The sequence below is a fragment of the Micromesistius poutassou genome (assembly GCF_964030765.1).
Source record: "Micromesistius poutassou genome assembly, chromosome: 4".
NCBI classification, from domain to species: Eukaryota; Metazoa; Chordata; class Actinopteri; order Gadiformes; family Gadidae; genus Micromesistius; species Micromesistius poutassou.
This window is the reverse complement of record NC_140274.1, coordinates 4,414,893-4,432,521: the sequence shown is the minus strand read 5'-3', so window position 1 is coordinate 4,432,521 and position 17,629 is coordinate 4,414,893. Positions and strand designations below refer to the sequence as shown.

Below are 17,629 nucleotides of genomic sequence, written 5' to 3'. Positions count from 1 at the left end.
CTTCAACAGAATCCTCAAATATTCCAATACTTTGAATGCCATGACAATCATGGCTGTAGATGTTGAACATTTTTGTACACTACTTTATACATGTCACAGTACAAAGGCTAAATTAAATAAATGTACTGTATCTGAAACAATTCACAATTCACAATTCATTCTCATAAATCACCTAAATGCATTTTTTGGAATATGCTTGGTTTGGCAATATATCATGTCACCCAACATGAATCTATGACCCGAAAGGAACACAGAAAGCACCTCCAGTCACCCATAGACATAATAAAGAGTAGACACCGCATCGACCGCTACTGCCGACTGGCGCTGACGAGCCGTGGCGCCTCCATCTTGGACCGGTCGACCGCTCCACTCAATGTAATCTGTTTGGCAGGAGCAATGAACTGTCAGCGCATTTAATTAATGAAACCTCACTGAATACCAAACAGATTTTCATGCGGGTTCTTTTGCTGCAAAGGTCATACATGTAGCCATGATACAGGACACATGGCTCGGCTTGTTTTAAAATTCATAGTGGGCTTAACAGTAATAGAATATTCTGATACATGATATAAATCAAAACTGGGAACATAATCCCTGAAAAGGGGGACATTTCCAGTTTGACTAGCAATCTGATTGAAAAACCTAACGTTGTGTCTTCAAAAACTGGTCGTTTTTTCTGTATTTAGCCAGGGACAGGCAACCAAAAACGGGGACGTCTGGTCACCCTATGATATGTGATGTAGGCTATGATAGGTATTTTGCAAATCACACACTATAAATATGATAGAAAAGCAGAAACAGGGGCAGTAAATTCAGCTATTTTCATAAGTTGAAGAAACAATTAATATAACTATAACTATATATAAATATATACATAAACAATATATGAATACATTAGATATCTATATATAAGCACATAAAAGTTTTTGTATGAGCTAAAACCCCTGAAAGTGGACTGTTTTGCAGAGCTTCTTTCTCGTGCTCCCTTTCAGCAGTTCAAGAGAGGCGAGTTTGGCAATGTGGTGCAGCCTTAACTTGCGAAGCACAAACACAACCAATGACAACAAGTCTGAATGATGGTTGTCGATGCCAAACTGTGGTCTCCTCCTGAAAAGTAATCCCCCAAGCCCTGTTTGCGATGGTCCGACGATTTGACATGGGACATTTGACATTTGGCATCTTGTGTCTTCTGCTGCTACGCAACGAGAGGATGACCGGTCCAAGATGGCGGCCGCATCTCTTGCGCCCAGCAGCCAATGCGGCGTCTACTCTTTATTATGTCTATGCAGTCACCACTGCCAGCCATGGCAGCAGCCCAGGGGTCCGGTCTCAAGAGATGGAGGGGGAGGGGGGTTGAACAGTCAAGCTGGGGAGTTGTGGGGACAATGGGGGTTAAAGTTTTCATTGATTTATTATAGGTTTTGTAACACCGTTAAGAGTACAGTTGTTTTTGTTCATTATGGTACCCTGTTAGGAGTTCAAGTGAGGGGGTATATTGAGTGTGTGTGGATTGGTTTGAACAGCCTCACCTGGCCTGAGACAGACTAATTAACCTCTGGGGATGGATGAGGCTGCACACCTGTGGTGCTTTGGGCAAACAAGGCACACAGGATAAACCAGACATTAACACACACACTCAGGAAGATAGATCTAGCATGTCAGTATTCAACACCTGGGGCCTGTGTGTCAAATCTCCTAACCTTTATGCTGCCTTTCCTTAACCTTTGTGGAAAACATCATCGGGTCAAGGGGAGATGAAAAGGTGCTTCCTTTCGAACATAGGAAAATACAGCACTGTTTAAAATGAATTAGACTCCACTTTTCCCAACCAATGTCATTGCGCAACGGCGGGTATTGCCGACCTCTAGCGTCTCTAGCGTGAAACTACAATTTTCTGAAGATGGACAACAAGCACTCTTTGATCCATGCATTCTTGTCATATTTATTTCAATCAGGTTGTCGCCAACAGTGAGAATCACTTGGTCTGACTTGGCCAACGGGAATATTTTAGGCCACTTGAATCCCAATTCACATATGAACAAAAGAGGCTAAACTTATGTTGATCTTGAAATAACTACCCCCAGTAGTCTTTCTTAAATGTGAAGTTGACATTTTATTTTCTTATGGTGTATATTATGTGCTTACTAACCAGCAATAAATGAATTAATTGTTTCAAATGATTATGTTTCTGGAATTGGTATCCATTATTATAAATTTTGGTTTCTTCTCTTCTCTTCTTCACCGTGTCTCTCATGCATCTTCGCGAGTCAGTAAACTTCGTCGGTGGCCTGTGTCTTTAAATGTTGCCACCGTAAAGGATTATGGGATACCAATATCTCCTTTCCTTTTGTAAAGATTGATCAGGAGTAACTTATGCTAAAGGAGGGTTAAAGGATGCATCAAGGCACCTTTCCTAAGCATTTTTAGAATTCGAACCACCTTTCCTCCAAGTTCTTCTGGGTCATCTTGATAGGAAAGGAAATTTCCTATGCAAAAAAGAGCATCCATAGAGGCCCCTGCTCTGCATGCAACAAACCTTCCACCACATGCAACAAACCTTCCAACACTGTAATAAACCGGTTTTCTACAACATCTACCTGTGTCTTGTTTAGCGATGCACCGATCCGATATTAGGATCGGATATCGGCCCCGATATCAACATTTTTGCTGGATCGGGTATCTGTAAAAGCAAACCGATCTGTAAGACCGATCCGTCCCTTTTTAAATAATATTTTAAAACATATTACGCGACACGGGCTACGTCATGCATGTCGCGACGCGCAAGCATTGAGTGGAGTTGCTGCAACAGACAGCATGGGGCGCACAAAGGGGTCTGTGATTTGGAGATATTTCAGCCTCACCACACCAGCTCGACGGCTGTTATTGCAATGCGTGTAAAGCGAGCGTTGCCTCGGTCATATGCGGAGTCCAGCCCAAGGAGCTGGCTCTGCTGGCGGAGGAGTCCGCATACGGCCGAGAGGTTGGAACAATGTCGCATTTCATAATATCAGAGAATATCGCCGTCAGTTCGGCCGCGGCACAATGAAGGAATAAAGATCGTAGTTACTACTTTACAACCTCGTTGATGAGCAACATTTAGAAAAACATGTACTTTTAATTCAGCATTGGGTGAAATCGAAGCGTAGTGTGTACTGAATGCATGTTGATGATTATACAATTATTATAGTGGGTAACTACATTGGCACGACACCGGCTTCCTCCATCTTCTGCGCCAGCTTTTTAAATAAATCGCCGACCCGAAGTGAGTTGACAACTGTCTGCTGAAAACATCTTTCTCCCACCGGAGCAGCCCCTCCGCCACCCGTCCGTATACGGCATTCCCCCAATTCATTCTCCCCCATGGCCGAAGATAAACCACACTACGAGTCTTTACTTGTTGTGGATGTACCCGAGAGTCGGAGAACCCGACGCGGTCTTAGATTCATAATATCAGAGAATATCCCTGTCAGTTCGGCCGTGGCGCAATGAATGAATAAAGATTATAAAGACGTCGGAAGAAATAAACGTTTATTTTAACAGGTGTGCCAGAAGTTACTACTTAACAACCTCATTGATGACCCACGTTTAGGAAAACATGTACTTTTAATTCAGCCTTGGGTGAAGTCGAAGCGTAGCGTCTGTGTGCTTCCACCTTTAATGAATGCATGCCATGCACGCTCCCGCGGCCAGGGATACGCTTCTTATAGGGGCTAACTACATTCACCGGCTTCATCTATCTTTTGCGCCACCTTTCTTAATAAATCGCCGTTTCTCGTTTTCCAACGGCGCCAACAACACGTATATCGTCTCCTTCTACTTCCGGCCTACGGCCTCCGGAAATGATTTCAAGCATGCGCAGAACGTGAACTCCGAAACATGCTGTTTACATGCAGGTAGAGACCAGACTATGAACGACTTATCTAGGTGTTCTTATCCGATTTAGCTTGTCCGTTCACGTGCCGATTTTTGTGCAAAGTAGATTGGATAAAGGTTTACATATTTTATATGCATTTTACAAGTCCTGTTGAGGTCTTATTTGTTTAGTTACCCGATTATGACTCTGCATGTAAACGTGCTGACTGATATCGGATCGATATCGGGTATCGACCGATACGCAAGGCCCCGGCATCGTATCGGAACTGAAAAAGTCGGATCGGTGCATCCCTAGTCTTGTATGAGAAGCCCAGTAAAGCTAGAGGGTCAACTGGTACAATATCCAAAAAGCTATGTGGCCCAAATAACACAGGCCAATTTGATAAAAATTTGGTGGCACCTACATCAGATTTTACAAGTTTATATAGACTCCAATAGATATTGACCCCCTCCAGTCTAAGCCATTTACTGATTCAGTACTCGTCTCTGGAATCCACTCTCTAACCAAACAAAATAACAATAACAATAACAATGAAAGATAATACACTTCCTTTGTCTGAAATTTGTGTACATTTTGGGAAATCTGCGTACACTTGGTTGCCAATTTCAGGGCAGACACTAACCAGGTATAGTGGAAGAAAAGTCGCAGAATTGTCTGATGTTTAGAATTGTTATTTTAAAGATGTATATTATTCATTATTTAATGTTCTTATGGTAATGCAGTCCAGTTCCCTCCCCAAAGAGTCTGTCTAGTCTTGATACATACATTTAAAAAAAAAAAGTAAATTGGCAAAGGGGATGGCATTATACTGCATATAAATATTGTGTTTGAGAAATAATTTCGTTCAGAAAGCGGGGTCAGACTAGAGGGCAGTCATGAGAGCTCATAAGGAATCACACTTGATAATTTGTGTATGTTTTTTTTTGGTCTCTTTCTCCTCTCATATGTCTTCAACAGGTCCCTTCTCTTGTACATCAAAGAGACAATTTAATCTGAATGGAATGCACAAGTTTGGGGATGTTATTCTGGGAGGGATCTTTACTTTTAACTTTTATACTGAATCTTCTGAACTGTATTTTACTTCAGAGCCAAACGATCTCATTTGCTTTGGGTGAGTGTCTAAGATTGTGTTGATAAAGCCATTTTAACTACTGTATGTAACAATGTTGTTTATGAATAATTTCTTTTTTTTAGCTTCTATCCTCTAGGTTTCAGACAGGCCCAAACCATGGCCTTTGCTGTTGAGGAAATTAACAGAAACTCCATACTGCTTCCTAATATATCGTTGGGATACAATCTATATGATAGCTGTGGAAACCTATGGAACTCATTGAGTGCAGCTCTGACTATGACTAGCGGCAATGGAGAGCCATTTCAATTAAATGAGAGCTGTTATGGGTATCCTCCTGTGATAGGAATTGTGGGGGATTCTTCCTCAACACGTACTATTGCTATTTCTAGCTTAGTTAGCTTGTACAGGGTTCCAATGGTAAGTTGTAACCTCATTTTTAAACAGACAAGGCTTTTGGTTGATGATTGATTATTACATTTAAAATTAGTGATCAAAGATAATTAAGTCAAAAGCCAAAGCCGAATCAATTCTAATGACATTCATGCAGATAAATCTCAACAATTGTTTCTATCTTTGCATTGGACAGGTGAGTTATTATTCCACATGTTCCTGTCTGAGTGACAGGAGGCAGTTCCCATCCTTCTTTAGAACTATTCCAAGTGATGCATTTCAGGTAGAGTGCATTCCTTACCACAGCAAACATGTAGGGAATGTTCCACAAGCTATTTTTATTTTATTTTAAATTGATAATGTTTTTATTCAACCAGGTGCGAGCTATGCTCCAAATTCTTAGGCGGTTTAAATGGACTTGGTTAGGCCTGTTAATCAGTGATGATGACTACGGACTCCACGTCGCCCGATCGTTCCAATCAGCCCTGGCCGAGTCTGGGAGAGGCTGTCTTGCTTATCTAGAGGCTCTGCCAAAGAGAAACGATTTAGATCAGCTGAAAAGAATTGTTGGCATAATGAAGAAATCCACATCCCGTGTGGTTATTGTTTTTGCATATGAAAGCCACATGCTTAATCTAATGGAAGAGGTTAGATATTTTCTAAAAACAAGTAAAATTGTGTTGCATTAGATGCATTACTGGGTTGACCTTGTTTTTTTAAATAAACATTCCAATCCAAAGGTGGTGAGGCAGAATGTTACGGGCCTACAGTGGATGGCAAGTGAAGCCTGGACTACAGCCGTAATTCTACAGACCCCCAGCTACATGCCTTTTCTTGCAGGCACTCTGGGCATTGCCATCCGCCGGGGGGAGATACCAGGACTCAGGGAATTCCTACTGAGAATACGCCCTGACAATGACACACTCAGCAGCCAGGACAACAATTTAGTGCGGGTTTCATTTTACACATTGATTCAAAATTGCAAGCAAATATCTTGTAGAAATACTTTTCAATGTATATGTGACCGATACATGATATTTATGTTTGTTTATGAATCCCCCTTATCATGAATTCCCCTTCATTAGGTTAAACAGTTTTGGGAGCACATATTTCAATGCAAGTTTGTATCTCCTGGAATGAAGTTTGAAGGGCAGACTCAGGAAAAACTATGTACAGGGATTGAGATTCTAAGGAATATAGAGACTGAATTCCTCGATCTGTCTAACCTCAGGCCAGAGTACAATGTGTACAAGGCAGTATATGCACTGGCACATGCCCTACATGACCTTCTGCAGTGTGTTCCAGGAAGTGGGCCTTTCAAAGGGCAAAGCTGTGCCAGTTTACAGGGACTAGAGTCATGGCAGGTCTGTTTTAAATTCAATTCCATGATGAAAGAATTAACATTTTCCCATGATGTTGTATAATGTTCATTTGAGAACTCAATAGTACAGCATACTTTTTTCACTATTTACTCCTCTTTTCTACAATACAGCTTTTATATTACATGCAAAAGGTCAATTTCACAACAGATTTTGGTGATCAAGTGTCATTTGATGAAAGTGGGGATGTTTTACCAATCTACGATGTGATGAACTGGATGTGGCTCTCAGATGGAACCACAGAGGTTAAAAATGTGGGTGAGGTCAAAGAATTGGCTTCAGAAATGGATAATCTTATCCTTAAGGAAGACCAAATATTTTGGAATTTTGAATCTAAAAAGGTCTACTTACAATCTACCTATTGTCCTTGACAAGTTTAATTTGTCATAACATGAAAGATGAAATATTTTTAAATGCAATCAACTTGTTCCCTCCTTAGCCTCCCAAGTCAGTGTGTAGTGAGAGCTGTCCACCAGGCACCCGCCTGGCCAGAAAGAACGGTGAACCTGTCTGCTGCTTCGACTGCATTCCATGTTCAGAAGGAAAAATTAGCAATAAGACAGGTTTGTTTGCAATAAATATATTTCTACACTGCACATCTATTGTACATATAATGTCAAACGCAAAGACTAAAACGATTTTAATTATTTCCTGTTAGATTCAACACAATGTACCAGCTGTCCAGAGGAGTTTTGGTCCAACCCCCAACGTGATCACTGCGAACCCAAAATCATCGAGTTTCTTTCCTATATGGAACCCCTAGGCATCTCCTTGACCACTGCTTCATTATCTGGTGCACTTTTATGTTTAATTGTTTTTGGAATCTTCATCCATCATCGGACCACGCCAGTAGTTAGGGCCAACAACTCAGAGCTCAGTTTCCTCATTCTTCTGTCACTCAAACTATGCTTCATGTGCTCCTTGCTTTTCATTGGTCACCCAAGGCTGTCGACTTGTCAGTTGCGGCAAGCAGCATTTGGGATCAGCTTCGTGCTGTGTGTCTCATGTATCCTGGTGAAGACCATGGTAGTTCTGGCGGTATTCAAGGCCTCCAAGCCAGGAGGTGGCAATAGTCTGAAGTGGTTTGGGGTAATGCAACAGAGAGGGACTGTTGTATTTCTTACTTTAATACAAGCAGCAATTTGTACAACCTGGCTGGTGTCGTCCTCACCAACTCCTCATAAAAACACACAATATTACAAAGACAAAATAACAGTTGAGTGTGTAGTGGGGTCGACAGTTGGATTTGGAGTTTTACTAGGCTATATTGGCTTACTGGCTATTCTCAGTTTCCTGCTTGCATTCTTGGCACGAAATCTGCCAGATAACTTCAATGAGGCCAAGTTTATCACCTTCAGCATGTTGGTCTTTTGTGCTGTTTGGATAGCCTTTATCCCAGCATATATAAACTCTCCTGGAAAATATGCAGATGCTGTGGAGGTATTTGCCATTCTAGCTTCAAGTTTTGGGCTGTTACTGGCCCTATTTGGACCAAAGTGTTACATTATTATCCTGAAGCCTGAGAAAAATACTAAAAAAGCTTTGATGGGACGGGGCACACCAAGATCATAGAAACATGGTTATCTTTTTGAATAATTGTATATGTAAGTCAGTTATAGATCTTTACTGATTAGTTTGACCAACCTATCCAAAAGAGAATAAATCTTGTATTCAACATTGTGATTCCTGCATTCATGATGTATTATATTACGCAAACCTAATTTTACTTTATGTCTCTTCAGTGAGAGGTGAGAGCACCAATATCCCATTCCCAACTTCTTTCTTCACTAACATGGGTATGAATAGCTTATACTTAGCTTGAGAAATTACAGGCAATAATGGAATGCTTTCCATTATAACAAATGTTGGGCATTAATGGATAGCTCAACAAATCTTTATTTCAAATTGATGTATTCATACAATACACTGAAAATCCAGTTTATTATGTTATCTATTAAACAAACAATGACGGAAATACAGCTTTATTAATAAATGTAAACGTACAACATAACTAAGTACACAAATATGCCTATAATACCAAGAAGATTAAAATATTTACAACTTTTTAGTTATATCATTAAGTTTGCCTTCTAACTTTCAAAATCAAAGGCTTGTTAATTAATCAACAGAGAAAATCAACCAGTTATTTTTTACCCATTACATTTTTCTTGGTGTTTTTCTCTGGTCTAAACAAAATGATAAAACATTTTGGAACAAATATACAGAAAATCAACCCAAAACTAGAGGACAATATGGCAAAGATCTCGACAGCTACAGTGAACTTTCCAGGGGAACTGATATAAGCTGGGATAAAAGCGATCCAAACAGCACAGAATATAAGCATACTAAATGTGATAAGCTTAGCTTCATTAAAATTGTCAGGTAGTTTTCGGGCTAAAACAGCTAAAACAAAACAAAATACAGCAAGGAGACCGATGTACCCAAGCACAGCCCAGAAACCAATCGCTGAGCCTAATGCACATTCTAGTATGATTTTCTCATTGTAGGTGGTCAGGTTTCTAATAGAGAAAGGAGGCTTCAGAACCAACCAAATAATGCATATGAAGACTTGAACAAATGTAAAAGATACTACAGTCATTCTTTGCTGTGTAGGGCCAAACCATTTTGCAATGTTGCTACCTGGTAGTGTAGCTTTAAATGCCATTAACACAACTATAGTCTTTCCCAGAACACAAGAAATACAGAGGACAAATGTTATCCCAAAGGCTGTGTGGCGAAGCATACAGGACCAGTCTGAGGGACGACCAATGAATGTAAGAGAACACAGGAAACACAAAGTCAAGGAGAAGAGCAAAAGGAAGCTCAGTTCAGAGTTGTTGGCCCTAACTATTGGAGTATATCTGTGATGGAAGAAAACTATGGCTGTAACAATGGTTAAACATGCTCCTCCAACTGAAAATGATGTCAAGATAATTCCCAAAACCTCATGAAAAGAAAGAAACTCAACAGGCTTAGGAAGACATAAGGTCTTCTCTGCATTGGGCCAGAACTCCTTGTGACAAGACAAACAGTCAGATGAATCTAAGAAAGAGAAATATATAATTAGGGAAGGTTTTGCAGTATGTCTATAGTTGACATTAGGATTAATACCATTGCTTATACCTGAAGTATTGCTTATTTCTCCTTCAGCACATGGTACACAGTCATAGCAACAAACCGGTTTCCCCTTCTGGAGAACCTTGCGCGTTCCTGGTGAACAGCTGTCACTGCATATGGACACAGGCACCTGATGCACACAGAAACATTTAAATACCCCTTGTCAGTTAAAAAAAATAAGTTAAAAGTAGAAAAGGATTCAAAGTATACTTCTCCCTGCCTTTGTGTCACTGTCTGTCCAACTGATTTCCCTTCTTATAGTAAACTTCTGTCCAGGAGAAAGGGATTCATCGTAGTGTCCCACTGTTACAAACTCCAGACCCCCGTTTCTATTTTTCTGCCAGTTAATCAGCTCATAAAAGGCCACAGGGTCACCATTGGCATCAAATGATACGTGGTAACCATTACGAGAGAAATTCACCCTTTTCAACTGATCAAGGACCTGTATAGATGAAAAAAATTTAACAAAACAATGTTGTGTGAGTAAAGTGTGTAAAAATGGTATATGGTTTAATTTTCAATTATCAAGGTACGATATGAATGATAATGACCTGCATTGGCTCTATTTTGATAAATCGGTCACATTGTACTGTGGAGTTTATCTTCTTACAAACAATATTGTGTACAGCGTGTGCTACTGCATAAACAGCTTTGTAAACCATGTTTGTGATTCTAAGCTGAGAAGTATCAGTGTATGGGTTTTGGAGCTTCTGTAGATCTTCAGTTCCATCACACACTTTGTCCACTAAGCCAGCTTCTACAAACAGAGAAACAGGACAATGTAAAGTGAAAGTATTCTTCTTTCAATAGATTAAAATCAGTTACAGGTAGTATTAGGGCAACAATGTATAAGATTGAGCCCCTCCCAGTTAGTAGTCGACCAGGGTAGCTCTGCTGAGTGTCGTGACTGTGAGGGGTTTGGTCAAGGGCTGGCCAGCATTCGCTTTTGGTTGAATGCATCCATTATAGGATGCGATTTTATGGATATCAATGAAATCACTATTGATCAGCATTGACTAGAAATGTTTCTGTTTTATTTTAAGCTACAAGCTTGTTGAAATGTTACACGTTGAAGCTTTAATGACAAAGAAACATTAAATTATGATAATATTAATATTGACTGTTAGATAATGTATTATTTGTTTTATATTAATTCTAGTTATAGAGGGGAAGGATTCTGTTAGGAATTGTCTATTTCTCACGTTTTCTTAGCTTGCAGTTGAACGCACCCTCCCAGAACTTGGTAAGCAAGTGGGAATCAGCCACTTTAGCAGGGGAAAGATCCATAATGTATTCTCTAAAACCTGGTATGACAGATTGTGGAATAGCAAATCCAATGGCTCCAGCACAAATCCTGAAACTCTGAACTTCCGGATCGGTTACCCAGGCCTCACTGCCAATCCACTGGCGAGGAGGAGAAGGATTTCGAGTCAGCTCCTCCAGTAGAAACTTCAAATCACCTGTGGCTGTAAACAATACGACAACCATGGCTGTGGACCTGTAGAAATGTCATATATAAATTAAATTATAGCCTAACTTTTTTTCTATGCAATCTACATTTCACAATGTCTTATGAACATAACAGTTGTCAAAATGACATTCACCCTAATATTCAGAATATATTAAGAGTAAAAAATGTATAAACCTGCGGATAACGTCAGCCACTTGTTGAATTTTGCTGGCTGGATCATTTCGATTAAATGATTCAGAGTATTCCACACATATACCCTCTTTGTGCGCTGCTTGTAGAAAGGACGCCATACCATTGTTGCCATAGTCTGAGTTAGAGTGGACAGCACCAATCCAAGTCCAACCAAAATATTTCACAAGTTTGGCAAGAGCATCGGCCTGGAACTGGTCACTGGGGATGGTTCTAAAAAACGTTGGGTATTGCATCTTTTCAGACAAACACGCGCATGTAGCAAAGTGACTGACCTAAAAAAAAAAAAAAACATTACACATGATTTGTTTTTACTATAGGCCCTGAAATAAAGATGACATAATTCTGCAGAATAAAAATATACAGCCTACTAAGGGGATGTCAAATGGCGCGACGATGCGTGATATGCTGATGCACTGTGTGGATCCAGAATCACCAATAATAGCCAACACGCTTCCAGTTTGCGAACACACTTTACTGTTGTCAGACAATATCTGAGGGACATTGGTAAACTGGAATGCCACCTGGACCGTCAATGGAACTGAGGCACAAGTGTCATGGATTTGGTAACCGAGTGTAATGCCCGGCAGAATGCCTGAGCTATTGTTAATCTCGTCAATAGCAAAAGCCATAGCCCGAGAGATGCGCAGTTCTCGGGTATCCATGCTGCAGACAGACACATACAAATTGAACATGTATATATCACCAATACAATTTTCTTGATCACAGGTCTTTGTCCTCTAACTTACCTCCCTGTACATTCTATGGGCTCTGGTAGGCTGGTGTAGTTATGCTTCACTGTTTTCATGTAGTAATGTATCGAAAAGGCACCTCCTATTAGGTAGTCACCTTCCAGTGTGAATACAGGGGGTTGAGGAGTGCCTCGAAGCATACATTTAACAGAATTAGTTATTCTGTTATTATTCCCTGCATCAGAAAAATCCCCAATCGCAACCTTACCACCATTCTCAGGCCCTGTAGAGCCAGGTCTCTGTAGAAGGCCATCTGCGGACTCATGCAAAGCAAGAGCAAGACAGAGCACAACCAAACTCAGAAAAGGGGTTGGCCCAAAAGAAACGGTAAAACTGGTCATTGTTAGAATGACCCCATGTGTTGTGGATCAGGCAGCGCTCCGTGTTACAGTTTATATAGACTTTCTAATAGATGCTGTCCCTTTCTTAGAGTGTATACGTCATTTACTGCTTCAGTGCTTATTTGTTAACTGTCTTGAATCCTCCTATTATTGTATTAGTATTCTCCACTTCCAAACACAAGCAGCCAGTCTGGATTTGAAAAATTACGTGCATTTCAACAAACAAAACAAAGACGCACCTAAAAATTATAGTCTGCTGCTTACTTTTAAAAGCAAACAAGGTCAAACTGTGTTCATATTATTATTGTTATAACTGATGACTTGAATATAAACCTTGTTTATTTTGGTGAACTGTTAGTTGATTAGGGTCTAAAAAAATGTTTACCCTTCATTGTTGTATGGTGAAATTACCTTATAAGGTAGATTGCATTTAAATAAATATTAACAAGACAGGGCTGTATATGTTGCTGGATAAGAAAGGAGGAATAAAAGGACAAAGGTCATGACCAGGCTGATCATGAACATAGGAGTGCAGAGCAAAATAAATTACACAATCATTAAATCTGTAATACCGCCATCTAGTGGACATTTCTCAGGATACATGTAGGTGACCGTCGATAAGTATGTGCAGTTTAAAAACAATATGTTGGAGATGGAAGGCTTTATTCAGGAGGAAATACACATAAATACTGAAATACTGGACCCGTCTATATATGTGATCTTTAATCACATATATAGATACACACCCTGTTTCAATTTAGAAAGGGGATTTAGAGTTGTATATTTTGCACACACACTCTGAATGAGTAGTAGTTACTTGGTGCACAATAACAAGAGCCGTGTTAGCCGAAAATGGACGACACATAATCTGTGTGATACTACCATCTAGTGGTCATTGCTTGAATGACCGGTTTTCTGACCAGTTCAAAGACAATTCGAAGTACAATACAAATTGGAACAACAAGATTTCACAAGCCTCAAATATTTAAATAATTTCTCTTGTGACTATGTTGAATGGCACTGGTATAATGCAAATCAAGTTCCACCCCTAAAATGTCTGCCCAGTCTTGATAGGAGATGGGTATGATATTAAACAATGAGGTCAAATCGCAAAGGGGTTACACCGTTTATAAAATCAAGTGTTTGAGAAAAAAACATTAGAAGAGGTGGGGGGCATATTAGAGGGCAGTTATGAGAGCCCATAAGGAATCACACTTGCTTATATGTGTATTTTTATTTTTGTTCTCTTTCTCTTCCCAAATGTCTTCAACAGGTCTCTTTTCTTGCATATTACAGAGACAATTTAATCTGAATGGAATGCACAAGTTTGGTGATGTTATTCTGGGAGGGTTATTTGGGATAAACTTTTACACAACCTTTTCTGAACTATCCTTTACTTCAGAGCCAAAGGACCCCATCTGTAATGGGTGAGTACGTCAACTATTGCTTTGATCAAGGTCAATTCAGACTGCATTCTTGACATTTTTTTGACATACTTATAATCTATAATATTGTTATCTTGTTAACCTTTTCGTTTTTACAGCTTTGATGTTTTAGGGTTCAGACAGGCCCAGACCATGGCCTTTGCTGTTGATGAAATTAACAGAAACTCCAAACTGCTACCTAATATATCATTGGGATACAGTTTATATGATAGCTGTGTCAAACTAGGGATATCATTCCGTGCAGCACTGTCTATGACCAGTGGCAGAGGAGAGCCATTTCAATTAAATGAAAGTTGTTTCGGGAGTCCTCCTTTGCTAGGAATTGTGGGAGATTCCTCCTCGACACGTACTATTGCCATTTCTAGCATCGTAAGCTTGTACAATCTACCTTTGGTAGGTTTCTAACCATTACAAATAGACATGGCTCATAAAAAAAAAAAATAATCTGGTCAAATGAATCCTTATGTGTATATTGAATGAGTTGCAATAACAAAATGATGCAGATATACAATTCTGAGCATCTTTGCCTTCGACAGGTGAGTTACTTTGCCACATGTTCCTGTTTGAGTGACAGGAAGCGTTTCCCATCATTCTTTAGAACTATTCCAAGTGATGGTTTTCAGGTAAAGCGATTCCATTAAAACAATAACAATATTTATATTACCTTCATGCACAAGTCAAGAACCTTGTTCATATTTTAATTAGAAACATGCAGGAAAATGTTACAAAATCCGTTTCAGATTGTTTCAATTTTTTTTGTCCAACCAGGTGCGAGCTATGCTCCAGATTCTGAGGCGGTTTGGCTGGACCTGGGTTGGAATGTTGATCAGTGATGATGACTATGGCCTCCACGCCGCCCGATACTTACAGTCAGACCTGGCACAGTCTGGCAGAGGCTGCCTGGCTTATCTGGAGACTCTGCCAAGGAAGAATTACCGAACTGAATACGAAAGGATAGTTGGCATTATGCGGAAATCAACCAGCCGTGTGGTTATAGTCTTTGCACATGAGACCCACATGCTTAATCTTATGCAAGAGGTTAGGGTTTAAGATATTTCAAAATATGATTCCACTTAACAATTTGTAAGATCAAGCCCAAAGTTAATTTGGGCTCATGGCATTATGAAGTAGTGATTCAATTGATTAAGGTATAACACAATGTGGAAGCCTTTTTGGATATTTTTTACTGTTATCCTATTCAGATATATTTCAGTAAAAAAGCATGAAATATATTCATTATTTGAATTGACCCTTTGAATTACACAACTGACTCCTCAGGTGGTAAAGCAGAATGTTACAGGCCTGCAGTGGATCGCCAGCGAAGCATGGACTGCAGCCACTGTGTTACAGACCCCCAGCTACATGCCTTTTCTTGCAGGAGCTCTGGGTATTGCCATCCGCCGGGGGGAGATACCAGGACTAAGGGACTTCCTACTGAGAATACACCCTGACAATGAAACACTCAGCAGCCAGGACAACAATTTAGTGCGGGTTTCCTCTTACAGACTGATTCAGAATCTCAAGTTTTACACACTGCCTTTAATATATCTCGTAGGAATACTCTTAAATATATATGTGATCTAAATGCTATTTATGGTTGATTCGATTACCCCTTTTTTAGGTGAAGCAGTTTTGGGAGAATATATTTCATTGTAAGTTTGTATCTGCTGGAATGGAGGTGGAAAACCTGACACAGGAAAGACAATGTACAGGGAATGAGGTTCTAAGGAATATAAAAAATGAATTCCTGGATATGTCTAACCTCAGGCCAGAGTATAATGTGTACAAGGCAGTATATTCCCTTGCACATGCCCTACAGGATATGCTGCAATGTGTTCCAGGGAATGGTCCATTCAAAGATCAAAGCTGTGCCAGTTTACAAAGTCTAGAAGCATGGCAGGTCAGAGTTCCATTTTAAATTGTATTAAACGTGACTTTAGTACATTTTTGAAAGATTACATGACCTTTAATAAATTTGGCTTCAGAAAAACAGTATTCCGAGACGTTAACAGATTAAGAAGTAAATTGTACGCCATGGTTTCACACTTGCTAAGAGTATGATTATCATCTGTGTATCACTCTTTGTTCCCTTACCTTATAGCTTGTACATTACTTGCAAATGGTGAATTTCACTACACATTTTGGTGATCAAGTGTCATTTAATGAAAATGGGGATGCTTTACCAATCTATGATGTGATGAACTGGATGTGGCTGCCAGAAAGAAGCACAGAGGTTCAAAATGTAGGAGAGGTCAAAGAATTGGCATCGAAAGTCGATTATCTCATCCTTGATGAAGACAAAATCTTTTGGAATTTTGAATCTAGAAAGGTGCGCTTACATTTGGTCAGATACACATGTTTTCTCCATCATATTACTATGAAATAGTATTAATGCAATTAACTTATTCTCCCCATAGCCACCCAAATCGGTGTGTAGTGACAGCTGTCCTCCTGGCACCCGCATGGCCAGAAAGAAGGGTGAACCTGTCTGCTGCTTCGACTGCATCCCATGTTCAGCAGGAAAAATTAGCAATGAGACAGGTTTGTTTGCAATACATTGCATGCATATTATAGATATATCTATATATCTATCAAGAGACACAAACACAGAGTCTGACAGAAAGTGACAGACAGAGACGGATAAATTATTACGTAATATATACCTGATAGAACCTTGCTATTGTTTGGCAGATTCAACAGAATGTACCAGCTGTCCAGAGGATTTTTGGTCCAACTCACAACGTGATCACTGTGTTCCAAAAAGCATGGAATTTCTTTCCTACTTGGAACCACTGGGCATCTCCTTGACCACAGCTTCATTATCTGGCGCATTTTTATGCACTATTGTTATTGGAGTCTTCACCTATCATCGTACCACCCCAGTGGTTAGGGCCAACAACTCAGAGCTTAGCTTCCTCATTCTGCTGTCACTCAAACTGTGCTTCTTGTGCTCATTACTTTTCATTGGTCACCCAAGGCTGTGGACTTGTCAATTGAGGCATGCAGCCTTTGGGATCAGCTTTGTTCTGTGTGTCTCATGTATCCTGGTGAAGACCATGGTAGTTCTGGCGGTATTCAAGGCCTCCAAACCAGGTGGGGGTGGTAGTCTGAAGTGGTTTGGGGCAATGCAACAGAGGGGGACTATTGTATTTCTGACCTTAATCCAAGCAGCAATTTGTACAACCTGGCTTGTGTCTTCCTCACCAATACCTCATAAAAACACACAGTATCACAATGACAAGATAATTGTTGAGTGTCTTGTAGGGTCCACAATTGGATTCGGAGTATTGCTGGGATATATTGGCTTACTGGCTATTCTCAGCTTCTTGCTTGCATTCTTGGCACGGAACCTACCAGATAACTTCAATGAAGCCAAGTTTATCACCTTCAGCATGCTTGTCTTCTGTGCTGTTTGGATAGCCTTTATCCCAGCCTATATTAACTCCCCTGGAAAATATGCAGATGCTGTAGAGGTATTTGCCATTCTCGCTTCTAGTTTTGGGCTGTTGGCAGCACTGTTTTGTCCAAAGTGTTATATCATTTTGCTTAAACCTGAGAAAAATACCAAAAAATCTATTATGGGTAGAGGTAAAAACTAA

General features: G+C 40.0%; 3 protein-coding genes across 3 annotated transcripts; 2 read left to right on the top strand and 1 right to left on the bottom strand.

The window, feature by feature from the left end:
* Positions 1 to 2,919: 2,919 nt before the first annotated feature.
* On the top strand, positions 2,920 to 8,287 carry LOC311342403 (extracellular calcium-sensing receptor-like; the record flags this gene model as incomplete). Its single annotated transcript, XM_084467242.1, has 9 exons — positions 2,920 to 2,980; positions 5,083 to 5,363; positions 5,533 to 5,619; positions 5,714 to 5,983; positions 6,077 to 6,283; positions 6,422 to 6,700; positions 6,829 to 7,056; positions 7,155 to 7,278; positions 7,374 to 8,287. The coding sequence occupies 9 exons, from the start codon at positions 2,920 to 2,922 to the stop codon at positions 8,285 to 8,287; spliced, it is 2,451 nt and encodes an 816-aa protein (XP_084323368.1).
* Positions 8,288 to 8,858: 571 nt separating this feature from the next.
* On the bottom strand, positions 8,859 to 12,336 carry LOC311342153 (extracellular calcium-sensing receptor-like; the record flags this gene model as incomplete). Its single annotated transcript, XM_084466991.1, has 8 exons — positions 12,242 to 12,336; positions 11,864 to 12,158; positions 11,478 to 11,767; positions 11,035 to 11,330; positions 10,384 to 10,589; positions 10,053 to 10,274; positions 9,839 to 9,962; positions 8,859 to 9,757 (listed from the first exon to the last, which is right to left on the bottom strand). The coding sequence occupies exons 1-8, from the start codon at positions 12,298 to 12,300 to the stop codon at positions 8,859 to 8,861; spliced, it is 2,391 nt and encodes a 796-aa protein (XP_084323117.1). The 5' UTR covers positions 12,301 to 12,336.
* A 1,566-nt stretch (positions 12,337 to 13,902) lies between these two features.
* Positions 13,903 to 17,629, top strand: LOC311342402 (extracellular calcium-sensing receptor-like; the record flags this gene model as incomplete). The annotated part of the gene is made up of 9 exons (XM_084467241.1): positions 13,903 to 14,012; positions 14,129 to 14,423; positions 14,567 to 14,653; positions 14,799 to 15,068; positions 15,309 to 15,515; positions 15,652 to 15,930; positions 16,132 to 16,359; positions 16,448 to 16,571; positions 16,722 to 17,629. The coding sequence occupies 9 exons, from the start codon at positions 13,903 to 13,905 to the stop codon at positions 17,627 to 17,629; spliced, it is 2,508 nt and encodes an 835-aa protein (XP_084323367.1).